The 15,087-nt window shown below is 42.0% G+C and overlaps 1 protein-coding gene across 3 annotated transcripts in view; it reads left to right on the forward strand.

Annotated features, from left to right (window-relative positions):
• Positions 1-14,787, forward strand: part of LOC124795136 (nephrin-like) — a 721,452-nt gene extending 706,665 nt beyond the window's left edge. For 2 of the 3 annotated variants that reach the window (XM_047259011.1, XM_047259014.1), the window contains exons 14-15: positions 7,980-8,351; positions 12,929-14,787. In XM_047259011.1, coding sequence (XP_047114967.1) covers positions 7,980-8,351; positions 12,929-13,006 — 450 coding nt within the window. In that variant the 3' untranslated portion in view covers positions 13,007-14,787. Of the gene's footprint in view, positions 1-7,979; positions 8,378-12,928 lie in introns of all 3 variants that reach the window. The other variant, XM_047259013.1, reaches the window with a different exon arrangement.
• Positions 14,788-15,087: the final 300 nt, after the last annotated feature.

The following is a 15,087-nucleotide window of genomic DNA, read 5'->3' on the forward strand; positions in this document are numbered from 1 at the left end:
TCCCACGATCTACAGCTATCATCTTACGAAAGTGAAACATAGGCCTAAAAACAAGAAACTTGGAACACAATAAAGCCCAAAACTAGTAACTAAAAAAGTGTTGGAACCGAAGAAATATCCAGAAATAAGGGCAAGATCAAGAATTTACTTTCAGCAAGACAACGTAAAAAGGCCTGACACAGCGTTGTAATATTAATTAACACTGGCAAGAGGTACTGCAATCACAAATATCACTTATCATGTACCTCTTTACATACGAAGACTATCTTGAACTTAATAAAAATGTGCAAAGCAATGCTCATAACCCCACAGGACTAATGCCAACATGGTTGGAACCTCATGGATCTAAGGAGCTGATCTTCATTATCTCAGAATCATATACCCATACGAATTAACTAGTACTCCTTTACCATAGAAGAGATGTTCAGTTGACAGTCTCTCGATCTTTTACAAATTTTATTTCAGAAGTATACAAATTAAGAGTATTGTTATTGTCAGTACATTCCTACACCAGTGTGATGCACTTGTCTCAACTCCGCTGCTATTCCTGAAAGACGTGGCGGACGCTGTTCTTTGAGACGCACTTCAAAATCGCCTCTAAGCTTCCAATGCCAGGATTTAATTCTCAAAATGACGCCCTATAAGGTAGGTTTTGGCAGAGGGTTGGAGGAAAAAGTCACAAGGTGGCAGCTCTGGACTTAAAAGGTAAGAGGTACCGTATAAATGCCATTATGTTGAGTAAGTCTATCGCAGTTTAGTTAACATGAAGAATAGCATTATCCTAATAAAGCCTCCTCCGTCTTCTTTGGAATGTGGTTCTTCATCAGCTGGCCCAGTATTAGTGTGCATCACTCTGCAGTGACTTCAGTAACTCTTGGAAAGGTATGAATGTAAGCCATATCTTTGAAACCGAAGAAAGGAATGACTACGACCTTATTCGCAGACTTGTGTACACATGTAGTTTTTGGGGGGTAGCTGGGTACATAGCACCCGCTAAGCGCCACTCCGTTTCATTTCTGAGTCATGTCGGTATACCCCCATTTTATCTCCTGTGATGACGTTTTAACTCCGTGCACAACCCTCAGGTATCTTCAACTTTCTGTGATTATTTCCATCAAACATCAAGAGGATTATTCTTTTTCTCCACAGAAAGCAATCGCAGTATCCAAAGGTACCTTTAAAACAGCATGAACAGTTGCACATCTCAAAAATTCGAAATAATTGTATGTGAACTGCGAATAATGGTCGGGCTCTGTGCCATGTCCGTAACAAGAACGCCTTACCCCCCTTGAAGTCTGCAAATTCACCAGCCATCTTGAAATGTCTTGAATATTTTTTTCCTCTACTGCTATTTTATCCCCCGCGCCATATGGGCTGGGCATTATCAGCGTGAGCGAAGAGCACTTTTTAAAAATATAAAAAGAAGAGAAGAACTGTTACTGAAGAACAAACGTTGCAAATGGTTCGAAAACAATGAGTAGGACGATTTGTGGTGGCGACTGCTTAAAAAGAACATTAGGACCGATTTCTTTTTTTAATTAAAAATCAAAGTATCGACAAATACAAAAAGAAAATTTGCACATCACAGAACGATGAAATCTAGGAATAGGCAGCGCTCTCTCACTACTGTACTGGGAGGGTAGTATTTCCGGAGAGGAGAATATGTTCGATAGCTTATCCACACAATTCTGAAGATTGCAAAAGCCGAGAAGTGAGGGAGTTATCGCACACTCGGCTAAACAGCTCATGCATCCAAGTTGTTGACAAGAATAGTATACAGGAGAGTCGGAAAAATTGCGGACGTGTTAGATGACTATCAGTTCTGCTTTATGAAAAGTAAAGATGTTAGAGAGGCAGTTCTGACATTGCGGTTGATAGTGGAAGCAAGGCTAAAGAGAAACCGAGACACGTTCGTAGGATTTATCGACCTGGAAAAAGGATTCGACAACGTAAAATGCTGCAAGATGTTCGAAATTCTGAGAAAAATAGGGGTAAGCTATAGGGAAAGGTGGATAACATGCAATATGTACAGAATTCAAGACGAAACAATAAGAAAGGAAGACAAAGAGATAAGTGCTCGGATTAAAAATGGTGTGAGGTAGGGATGTAGTCTTTCGCCACTACTGTCCAGTCTGTACACTGAAGAAACAATGCCGGAAATAAAAGAAAGGTTCCTTGATAAGTTCGCCGGTGACACTGCTATTCCTAGTGCAAGTGAAGAAGAATTACAAGATGTGTTCAATGGAATGAACAGTCTCATGGACACAAAATATGGATTGAGAGTAAACCGAAGAAAAACGCAAGTAGGGTGAAATAGCAGAAATGAGAACAGAGACAAATTTAACATCACTATTGGCGATCAGAAAGTAGATGAAGTTAACCAATTCTCATACCTAGGCGGCAATATAACCCATGATGCGTGCAGCAAGAAGAACATAAAATGTAAACTAGCACTGGTAAAAAGGGCATTCCTGACCAATAAAAGTCTAATAGTTAACAAAATGGATCTTAATTTGAGGAAGATATTTCTGAGAGTGGATGTTGTGCTACAGAAGAACGTCGAAAATTAGGTGGACTGTTGGCGTAATCAATGGGAAGGGTTCCCACAGAAACGGCGAGGAAAAGAATGTATAGAAAACTCTGACAAGAAGAAGGGACAGAATGGTAAGCCACTTGTTATGAGATCGGGAAACAACTTCCGTGGTACTACAGCGAACTGTAGAAGGTGAAAGCTGTAGAGGAAGGCAGAGATTAGAATACATCCAATAACTGACGAAGTAAGTTGCAAGTGCTACTCTAAGATGAAGATGTTGGCACAGGACAGGAATTCGTGGCGGGCCGTAACAAAAGAGTCGGAAAACTGATGATTCAAATAAAAGAAAGTTTTTACGGATGTGAGTAGAAAAGGTAGGGGTCAGTTAGGTAGGAAAGTATGGAGACGAGGGTAGATGCTGTAGTTATTTGTGGGAAGACAGTAGTTGGGAAAGACAAAGGGTGAGGAGAAATTTGCTGTATGGGTAGGGCAGTGACATCTAGGAGAAAAGGATGGAGAGGGATGTAGGGGGAAAAGTAGAGAGGAGTCCTCACGGGGAGGGGGTAGGTGGGGAATAGTTAAGTGGTTATTGGAATCTAGTTTTCAGATAGTACAGGAAACGCAGAGGTGTTCGATGTGGTTGAGGAGAAATGGGGATTTCATGAGATGGTAGAAGATTTATGTGCGAAAAAGTAAAGGATGCGGAAAACGAGACGATGTGCATGGCGTTCGAGAATTTGGAGGGACATATGGAGTGCGCCAATGAAATCAAGCTTGACGGAACATAAGAGTCTTAAAAGGCTATCCTGTGTACATCACAGCCACAGAAGAGTTCCGGTTTAGACACAAATTTTTTATCACATAATGCTGCTCACGAAAATAAGATATGTTGAAGTTTTTGTGGCAGTGAAAATGCGCTGTCGCTACTTCACTGCAGCAACTACTGACACAGAAGTAAATTCAACACAGAGGGTATCTGCAGAGTCTAACATGTAGATTTCTAAGTCAGCAATAGATAGCTCCTCTCTTCACTGGTCACTATTCAGAGAATTAACGACAGTCTTTATTTAACATCTGTGGCACATTTAGCATAGATGAGCTGTGTAGGGATAACTTGGCATGTACATTGGAGGCTCATGTCTTCTTCATGAGTTTTGCTCGTTCTCCGATTACGCTTAACTGTAGGACCGTATTACACCTAAAAGAATTTTGTGGAAGATCCTTTAGAAAAGATTTTTTATAAAATTTTAGGTTTTAAGCTTGGTAATTTTTACAAAATCTTTTATAAACGTTGGAGCTTGGAGTTAACTTTTATAAAAGATTAGTTAAAGACGTTGGACAGCATAATAAAGTCTTTTCTGGGTCTGGATGGTTATTGTAAAATACAAAGCAAAAACTTCGTTGGACTGGACCCATTTTTACTTTTTGTATTAAGATCAATGAGCAAAATATTAGTCACCCATACGGAATACCACACTGTTCGTTTCGAAGGGCTGTAGGCGTCAGCTTTGAATATGCCCATGACTTCACCGTGAACGAACTTCCTCAGTTTATTTGTATACATAAGCAGGCTTTCAAAATAGTCTTCAAGGATCGGTGTACCATTTGCAGCAATGCAACAGGGAGTATGAACAGTGGTTATAGGAAGATCCTAACCTACATGGAACAGAGACAAGTGTAAAACCTGAGTTGCCACCACAAAACCCACCTGTGTGGCAGGTAGGTCGTTCTTACCGCCACAGTACAGTAGTTCATGATACTTGTAAGAATTCCGGTTGAAATCAGTGACAGTCAGTTTTATACTCGACAGGAAATTTTGCTGTCAGTGAATGTCGGTCCAGCTCAGCCATTTCCTTAGGGAACACTGTGAAGGGTACTTCATCCAATGGACATGCAAAGCAGGAATTTGCAAACGGAAATTTCTCACATTGACACATAAATCTACACATCTTCAGTGAATCTAACGGCACGTAAATTGGAAATAGCTGATTTGAGGCGCCTCGTGTGCTCTCAAGAACTGCAGTTTCCCCTGTTTTCAAATTTTGGAAGGCTTCCAGTGCACAGACGGTCCAATGCGGTGTTTAACTCGCACTTTATGGAGGGTGAAGCTCAGCCCGATGTCTTCTGTGATGTTTCGGCTGTGTTTTTTGTAACGTGAATTGGGTACCTTGGTTCAGGCTACCGTGAACATGAGCAGAGCTTTTATTTGAAAATTCTCGACGACCAAGTGTTGCCTTATCTCCTATATTTTCTATATGACTATGCTGTGGACACTCCTACCTTCCAAGAAAACATCTATTACATTCACAAGCCTACACGATTACGTTCCTCGTTCAATGAACACCCATGCATTAAATCGCAGCTCAACTGGCCATTAAATTAGCATACCTTAATGTTACAGAAAATGTCTGGGACTGTCTGTAGCAGCGGGTGAAACATAACAGTTAGAATCAGCTCTACGGGGTCTAGAAATAAACATTAATACGGGTAAGTCATAAACAGGCTGGAAAATGGAAAATAGGTATAATGAAAATGTTAAATATCTGAGCACGTGGTTGAATACGAATAATAAAGTAAGACAGGAAACTGATCAATGTATTGTCAGTTTATCTAAAACTTATTTCAGTCTTGTGCAGATAAAGTCATCAAAAAAGTGTGATTTCTGACCAAACTTAATGCCTATAATGCAGTTATAGGGCCGGTGTTTTTATACGGGACAGACACCTTAACCCCACAAAGAAGTATGAAGAGAATCTGAACGGAAGATCATGAAGATCATGAGAATGGTACTAGTACCAATTCGCGAAGGGAACATCTGGAGACATAGAAAGGACCAGAAACTGTTCGACTTGATTAACATAGCGAACATCGTGCAGGAAAACAAAGCCCGGAGAATAAGCCTGGCAGGGCACGTTGTTAGGAGGCCAGACAAGTGCCTGGCCAGAGTTGTGCAACCGGAAAAATCTGATGGAATTCATTTGAAAGGCCCCGTGAACGGGTGATGAACTGCAGCTGTGTGTCAATAACAGCAAGATCAGAAGTGTACATGATCTCCTTCTATGGAGGAACATCGTAAGGTCGGCACATGATCTACAGAATCCGTGGTCGCTGATAAGTATGTATGCAAGTATGGGATCTAGTCATCAATAAATAGCCTAGCTGGATGTGTATTATCTGAAAAGTGTGTGCAGTCTTCTCCTGGTCAAGTTGAGGTTGTTACCAAGGCTAGAACGGATATTTTACGCCCTGATAGGCATACGTCACAGTTACCTCTTCTCTCTCTCTCTCTCTCTCTCTCTCTCTCTCACACACACACACACACACACACACACACACAAAATATACACTGATGAGCCAAAACATTATGACCACCTGCTTAATAATTTGTTTGTCCGTCTTTGGAACAAAATACATCACTGATTCTGCTTATCAGGGATCCGACAGTGTGTTTGTAGGTTCGTGGTGGTATGTAGTATCAGATGTCAATCCACAGTCGTGTAATAGCCTGCGTGTAAATAACGGGCCGCTGACTAGCGTATGCGGTGATGGCGCCCGATAGCGACCTAGATGGGTTCCGTGGAATTTACATCAGGCGGATTTGGTCGCTGAGACAAACTTGATTCACTGTAGCGCTCTCAAACCACTATAATATGGTTTTGGTTCCGTGAGATGGGCAATTATACTGCTGAAAGATGACGTCGCCGTCTGGAAAGACATCAAGCATGAAGGGATGCAGGTGTATCGCTGCTGTCATCATGTCTTCGATTGCTACACTACTGGCCATTAAAATTGCTTCACCAAGAAGAAATGCAGATGATAATCTGGTATTCATTGGACAAATGTATTACACTTAAACTGACATGTGATTACATTTTCACGCTGTTTGGGTGCATAGATCCTGAGAAATCAGTACCCAGAACAACGACCTCTGGCCGTAATAACGGCCTTGATACGCCTGTACTTTGAGTCAAAGAGAGCTTGGATGTGTGTACAGGTACAGCTGCCCACGTAGCTTCAACACGATACCACAGTTCATCAAGAGTAGTGACTGGCGTGTTGTAACGAGCCAATTGCTCGGCCACCATTGACCAGACGTTTTCAGTCGGTTAGAGATCTGGAGAATATACTGGCCAGGGTACTAGTCGAACATTTTCTTTATCCAGAAAGACCCGTACAGGACCTGCAACATGCGGCCGTGCATTATCCTGCTGAAATGTAGGGTTTCGCAGGGATCGAATGAAAGGTAGAGCCCCGGGTCGTAACACATCTGAAATGTAACGCCCACTGTTCAAAGAGTCGTCAATGCGAACAAGAGCTGACCGAGACGTGTAACCAATCGCACCCCGTACCATCACGCCGGGTGATACGCCAGTATGGCGATGACGAATACACGCTTCCAATGTGCGTTCACCGCGATGTCGCCAAACACGGATGTGACCATCATGATGCTGTAAACAGAACCTGGATTCATCCGAAAAAATTACGTTTTGCCATTCGTGCACCCAGGTTCGCCATTGAGTACACCATCGCAGGCGCTCCTGTCTTTGATGCAGCTTTAAGGGTAACCGCAGCCATGGTCTCCGAGCTGATAGTCCATGGTGTTGCAAACGTCGTCGAACTGTTCGTGCAGATGGTTGTTGTCTTGCAAACGTCCCCATCTGTTGACTCAGGGATCGAGACGTGGTCGCACGATCCGTTACAGCCATGATACTGCTAGTGATACAAGGCCGTTGGGATACAGCACGGGGTTCCGTATCACACTCCTGAACCCGCCGATTCCATATTCTGCTAACAGTCATTGGATCTCGACCAACGCGGGCAGCAATGTTGCGATACGATAAACCGCAATCGCGATAGTCTACAATCCGACCTTTATCAAAGTCGGAAACGTGATGGTACGCATTTCTCCTCCTTACACGAGGCATCACAACAACGTTTCACCAGGCAACGCCGGTCAACTGCTGTGTGTGTATGAGAAATGGGTTGGAAACATTCCTCATGTCAGCACGTTGTAGGTGTCGCCACCGGCGCCAACCTTGTGCGAATGCTCTGAAAAGCTAATCATTTGCATATCACAGCATCTTCTTCCTGTCGGTTAAATTTCGCGTCTGTAGCACGTCATCTTTGTGGTGTAGCAATTTTTATGGCCAGTAGTGTACAAATCATACAAATTATATATGCTCACAATTTGGTAGAAATTTCTGGAGATGTTCCGTATCTGTGCTTTCATGTCATGACTTTCCCACTTCCACCCTTCACCTCAATGGGTAGTTCTTACCTTCATAGTAAGCTAGTAGAATCAATCTTATGGTTTTAGAGGAGATGTGGAACGACCACACGTACATAAAATGATTTGTATGATTTTATAGATTACCGTGAGAACTAACTATCACTCCAGTGTGTTTATGAGCAGTATGTTGGTTAACGGGACCTCGTGTGTCCGCAGCGTGTCGTGGGGGAGGTGACGTATGCGGAGCTGGCACTGTGCGGGGCCGGCGCGACGCTGCCGCGGCCGGTGGAGCGCATGGCGCGGCCGGAGCCTACGGTGTACGCCCAGCTGGACGTGGTGCGCCAGCAGCTGCTGCAGCAGCACCAACAGCACCAGCAACACCCACAGCACCAGCAGCTGCAGCAGCACCAGGCGCTGGCCCAGGCCCGCAGGAGCCCCGCCGTCCAGCTGCGAGACCTCTGCCTGCAGCAGCCGCCCACGCCTTCCCTCTTCCTGCACCCCGCCTCACCCCTCCGTCAGGACGACGAGCAGTTCGTCAGCGCAGCGACGCCGCTCATCGCTCAGCAGCACGCGCACCCGGACAGCAAGGTAAACAGCGTCTGCTCCCGTCATCAGTAAATTACCTAGATAACATCCATCACCATCATCATCATCTTCACTCTTAGTGGTTGGGCATGATGTCTGTTCAATCTTCGTGAGCTACTCTTATTCATGCCACGTTTTCTTAGGTCTACCTAGAGTTTTTGCTTCTTGTGGTTCATATTTCCCAGGAAACATGATGAGAAATTTAACTTCGTGCCAGACCTACCTCCATCTGTACGTTAACTGATGACCATATGCAAATTTTTTTCATATTTTGTCCAGGACTTACCATGACATGGACTTTCATCAAAGTTCATGTGATAATCTCGCAGTATGACTCCAAAAACTTGAGCTTGAGCTCAGATGTCGTAGGTCTTCCTCGATTTCATCCACACTTGCCTCACATTGTTCAAGCAGAGCTGTTCCCTCAGATTTTCCTACCATCAAAATTGTGGCTTGAAGATGACAAGCAATGCAAGCCACATTGATTGCTGATTTAAATCTTCCCGCTTTCATTTTTTGGGCATTATTAGTGCCATCCTTTAAAGTTACCTGTTTTGATTTTTTTTCCAGCCATCCACATTTACCATTAGACCAAAACCTTTCTTGGAAACCTACCTGTTCCGAGGACGCCTTTGACTTAGCTTATTTACCAGCCTTTACAAAGGCTTGACAGTAGATGCTGCTGCCTCCCCGACTCGTCTGTTTCTCTGTTTGGTATTCTCCCTTAGAATGACCTTCTTCTCCCGTGTGCTTCACTCCGAATTAACTGTATTGCCTGGCGTCTTTTTGGCTTTCGCTTTCGCAAAATGAAGATTTCATTACAGAATTGCTGGGAGAGCGCAGCAACAAACCTACCATTCATGGATTAGGACACTTGCGATGGAGCCATCTTTAAAATGATACCGCAGTTCCACCAAAAAGCAAACAATAAAATAAACGCAGTCCAGTATACGACAATAGATAGAACACTGACATGCAAAACTCACATAGAAACTATACTGAATTTCTGTGGAACAATGTCAGTAGTTAAGATTACACACTCATTTGAATCGTGGTGTGGAGAAGAAAGAAAGGAACAAAACTAGAAGTTTTTGAAACGCAAACACTAAGTCCTGTCGTGGGTAGTCGGAGATGAAACGATATTAGAAATCACGATATTCGCAAGGACTCAAATGTTGCTACGTTGATCAGTATAGCAGAACAGCTCAGGTAAATGACGCCCTTATCTACAACGAAGAAGCCTAAAATTTTTGAACAGTAAAAACCAAGTGTCAAAAGATATATGCGTCCACTAAGGAAGCGATGGACATTGGAACATACAACATTGCCTAGCCTATGACTGCAACTTAATTATAATAATAAATACTGGTCACACGCCTTTCTTAGCTCTACCTACAGCTGTTATCGCATTATACGCCATTATTTATTTCTGCTGCGAATATAGCATTAAGTGGTAATCTGTCTCAAACGGTAGTTCTGGCCACCTAATAATCAGTTGTTCGTTTTCTAGCATACTGTTAGACCAAGTCGTCCAGCTACCTAAATGTTGTGTGGCATAAATTGTACTGTAGATGTACTCTGACCTGGATATATGACTAATAACCTCTCTTCAGCCGTTGAGATTCTGAAGTGAGTTTTATTGTCCTCCAGAAAGCTTCAGTCTATGATGACTGTCACGTAGGTACTGTTTTGTCCAGACCATCATGAGATAACTACTGTTTCGGCTGTAGAATATCCGTCGCAATGACTTGCTCAGCGTCCACTGTGAAAAACAAGGTAAGAACACAAAGTCATGTCGTGACAGGGTGTTGCTAGTTCGTCTTCATTCTCAAGTCGTAAGCCCAAAGAGAGATAAAATATGAAATGTAACTGCTAGCTAGCCCTGCGTGGATGTCACACTTCTTTAACGCTAGGCTGCATCTGAAAAATGCCTATAAAAGACCTGAGGCTCTTACTTGAAGGCAGATATTCGTCCACCTGCAGAGAATAGTGATCAGATTTCCATACCGCTGTGAGTTATGATGACAGGCGATGGTATCACTGTTTGGAATAGTTCCGTAGTGGGATGACAGTTAATGAACGAGACAAGCCTTCGCCTGTCACAGATTAATGGTAATAAATATTTGCTCTCAACTATTGCTATTTGCTGCGCATATAGTGACAGCATCATCAAGCTAGTCCATCCGGACTGTAAGGCTCAGAAACTGCGAAAACCTCTCTGATGAGAGGGAAGCTGTGCTCAGGTCACGAGTTCTCTATTGGAGGATATGAACAGCTGTAAGTAAATCTTACATAAAGAACGGAGTATTAAAGCTGAATGCCACACACACAAATTTTTAGTTTTTGTTGTGGTCACCGACAATTTTTCTCTGCAGAGGGATACTTATTCCATATGTACAAAGCCTAAGTGGCGCGAATATGGATTGTGACCCCATTCAGAATATACACCATGGTCCCAATAAGAGACTGAAAACGTTGTGAGCAAAGTTTTCGTTAGATTTTCTTTTTCTGCTTCTGAGGAGATAAGGCAGAAGTCTTCCCAATTGGCAACGAAAGAGGTGTGGCTGGGTGAATGGTGGAGCGGCGGCGGAGGGGGAGGGGGTGTTTGAGGGGGAAAGAATTTGCCAGTTCCGGAATTAGCCTCGTAATTAACGGCAACTTTTTTCCCTTCTAGTGTAGCGATGAGCATTGACTCAGGAAAACATCCAACATTTTAGTGTGTGTGTGTGTGCGTGTGTGTGTGTGTGTGTGTGTGTGTGTGTGTGTGTGTGCGTGTATGTGTGTGTGTGTGTGTGTGTGTGTGTGAGAGAGAGCGAGAGAGAGAGAGAGAGAGAGAGAGAGAGAGAGAGAGAGGGGAGAGAGAGAGAGAGAGAGAGAGAGAGAGAGAGAGTGTATGTGAGTGTATGTGTTGTGTGAGAGAGAGAGAGAGAGAGAGAGTATGCGAGTGTATGTGTGTATGTCTGAGACAGAAAGTTTTTAGTGACGTATTCAGAGTATTTTCTTTTTAACACTTTTCATTCCCTATTCCGTACTGGAAAGATCTACGGGGGCTTTTGAAGAATGGTCTTTTCAGCCAAATGTCACAGAAGATTGATAATGGAGCCGAGAGGGTTCCAAATACTTAGTATTTTGGAGGATATTTCAAGTCCTGGTGTTCGCATGCTATTGACCAATGGTATCTCTGGTCGAAATCAGGCATTGGAACTACTGTTAAATTAGTTCCGGAGTATGGATGTCCACTGTCTCAGCAAAAAGTTAAAATTGTGTGTATGAGTTAAGTGTGACTGATATTTTTTACGACATTCATTGCTTACTCTTAAGTAGCGAGTTCTACAGGTTCACAATAGGGTCAATGTTGTTGCCCATTGCCTCAACTGGTAATTAAAATGAATTTTACGTAATAAACAGAATATAAAGGGCAGTGTTAGAATATCGCACTTTCGTTTCTCGATGTCTTACACAAAAGGCGAGCTAGTTAGTAGTCTGCCCTAAATAACTCTTAGAGATGCAACTAACGCTTGACGCTGTCAACGTAGATGCAACCAGCAACATTTGTGTGGTCTCTGATTCTCATTCATCATTAATTTCTGGACGTACCCCAACGTAAAAGGCGTAACTGGTGTAAAAAGTAGCAACTGCCACAAAGAACTCGATTTGCGACCCCATTGCGGACTGTATAGCTGTTTCAGGAGAGCGTTCGCTGATGGCTGAGACAACATAAAGCGTTCTTTATTAAAATGGTATAAAATTATATGGAGCCTAGACTTAAAACGAATACTGTAGTTCGTTCTGATTAAAAAGGTCAAACAGGATAAAAATAAATAAAATGCTTAATTTAAAATTGCAGAACTTCCTCTGCATGACATCAACCTGTATGATTGAATACAGCAGTATTTTCGTTTAGGAATCGACATATCCAACTGGGGAAAAATATTTAGGGCTTCTCCAGTGACATTTACGACTAGAAAATGTAAGCCTCTGGGCTGTTGGAGCACTGCTCTCTGCGATAAGATAATCGCTTCAGCATTTGGTTCCTGGTGAGGGAATGGAGTTCCGATCAAGATGAAAATGATATCTTATTGGTGGTCTTCGAAATAGTTGAAAATAATATCTAATGCTTTGATGCCATTTAAAATCTCAAATATCAATGAGAAATAGAGAATTTTTCGATATCTTTGTATCATTTCTCTCTTGGTAAGAATTATGGAAAATTTGTCTTCTTAGTGTTGGAATGAGACCTACACCTGGAAAAATAATTGAAAAATATCAGGTGGGAAAAATGGGACACAGTGCACGAAACTGCAATTGCGTTGCTCTTGGATCGTCAGTTTTATGCTTCTTAGAAGGAATGATAATGTTCCATAACTAATTTCGGTAGCTAATACGTGAGAATTTTCTGAGGCATAATTAAATCAATAAGTGGGACGAGGGTTTCCTACGTACTTAAACAGATTGTATACACTGTAACTTAATGGCCATCCTTTTCAAAGTATCAGCTTTTTTGGTTGTCGCATTCTGTGTTACGAATATGAAAACAAGCAGTCCATACTAATGACCTGATCTGAACTTTAAATTTTCAGGTAATGCTGCAGTCCGTATCTGACAAAGCAAGAGGGAGCGCCATCAAGACTCCACGCGTCACAGCAACGAGATTTTGACGTGAGCATCCAGAAACGCTGCCTGTGGACTGCGCCGCAGAGGATATACCTGCTGCAAAGACTTTCGTCCGAAGTTACGGCTGAAGACTGACAAAGTCCTCTTGTGAATACTGCAGTTCGAGTGGGCACTCTTACGGCTGTGCTGTCAGTGTGGAGAGAACGAGGCTATTGTGGTGTAGCGACTACACAGTGACTGTGCGAAAGCGACAATGCACACGGTTCGCAAATGTTCTTGTGTAAATTATCAGTATTAATTATTTGCGAATAAATGAGTGTTTTGCGTGTATTGGAGAACGTGACGAACATTTCTTGCAACTTTATGAAGGAAACGGCACGGTTTTCATTAATTTGGTCTCTATACAACACATAACTTGTGTCATATTTAAGATTCTACAGATAGGTGTACGCAAAGTGCCCGCATTTGAATCGGACGACGGCTTGGTTGCGAACTTCATCGGGAGAGTGGAATTTCTGAAGCTAACTTTAGAGAGAATAATTAAGCAAACAATGTGCCTAGCAGTAAATTTCAAGACTCCAAAGTGCAAACTACAGTCGTTGTGAAAGAAATATATGTCTACGTGCAAGCGGAAAGTACTACTTGTGGTTAATAGTTCGTGACAATAATGAGCAGAGCATCAAGAGAGACTGTAATGTTCTGATACGATGAATCAGGGAAAACACAGCACTGTCCAAAATCATCAAAGACAACTGGCTTATTATAAATATCGCCAACTTGCAAGTGTTCGCTCGGTGGTGAATCGTTTCGTGACAGTGGGAAATATGCACACTTACGTGACAGAATACTACTGTGCCTGTGAAATTTTATCCAAAACTGCAGTACGAAAGTGTAAGTATAGAGCTTATCTTAAAAGTAAAACAAGACGTCAAGAAGTCCTCAAGAGTTCCAGGAAACTAGTTGTTCCTTGCAGATTCAGTTACCGCTCGGTTAAAATAGAATAACTGCTGTTAATTTGAACGTGCCTTTTGTACATGCGTATTTCATAATCCGAATCCTCAAGTAACAGTAAATGTCAGAGCATTAGTACTACTAAAAAGTTTTGTATGAATTTTGAAAGGAATTGCCAGAGCATAGTCGGTAGAATATCCGGTCTTTTGAAACAAAATTTGGCACAGGGTTTAAACGAAAGAAAGTAAGCGACTTTACTAAATATTGACACATTAGTAATGTGTCAGAAATTTTCCAAAATTAGCAGTTTGTAAGCAGCAACCACGCAACATCTGGTCAATACAATTCCGTCCTGCGTAAAATTAAATTTAATTAACGTGATCTGACTTGGTCGGTCCAGCAAAAGGAACGTTCTGGTGCAAGCATTCATTATGTTCAGGTGTTTTGTATAACATTCCACAACCTGTAAAACTTTTCTATTAGTGTGCGGCTAGCATATAACTGTTTCCAATGGTACTGTACATTTACTCGGCGAGAAACTACGGACTGCTAATTTTCATCGACAAAGATTTTTGTTTCAAATAAAATTTTAATTACCTTATGACCAGAGAAATAAAGAAAAGCGGTATTTACATGACGATAATGTTTTGTCACATGTTAAAGTAAATAGATTTCGAACGTGACGCAAAACTTAATTAAGAGGATGAATTTTTGGGTCGTTAATGGAAATCTCCAGTCCTGTAGCTGTGCTTCATATTGTTCATTGATACTAAATATAACCCGACGTAATTGAAACTCTACAAAAATTGTGTATGATATACTAGTTTTATACAAATATTTTGTCAGTTATTGTGAATAAACATCTTTGACATTTGATGCTGTGTTGATACCTCGTTTGATGTGGTCAACGCTGTGTTGCTTATGTTAGTAACGTTCAGTAAATAATCACTGGCCAAATTTTACGGTACGGCGTGGAAAGAAATCTTAATTATCTCCAATTTCTAACAAATATTTGGTCCGGAAATATCTGATATGTAAGACAATTGTTGAGGTAAGTCGAATTGCGCAAGAGCTTACAGCAAAGAAGTACTGTGGACTATAAAACTTAGTTTCAATAATGATCTGAATGTTGTGATGCTAGATTCTCACGGCTCAGTAGTGCAAAAACTTCCGG

The sequence above is a fragment of the Schistocerca piceifrons genome, chromosome 4 (genome assembly GCF_021461385.2).
Source record: "Schistocerca piceifrons isolate TAMUIC-IGC-003096 chromosome 4, iqSchPice1.1, whole genome shotgun sequence".
NCBI lineage: Eukaryota > Metazoa > Arthropoda > Insecta > Orthoptera > Acrididae > Schistocerca > Schistocerca piceifrons.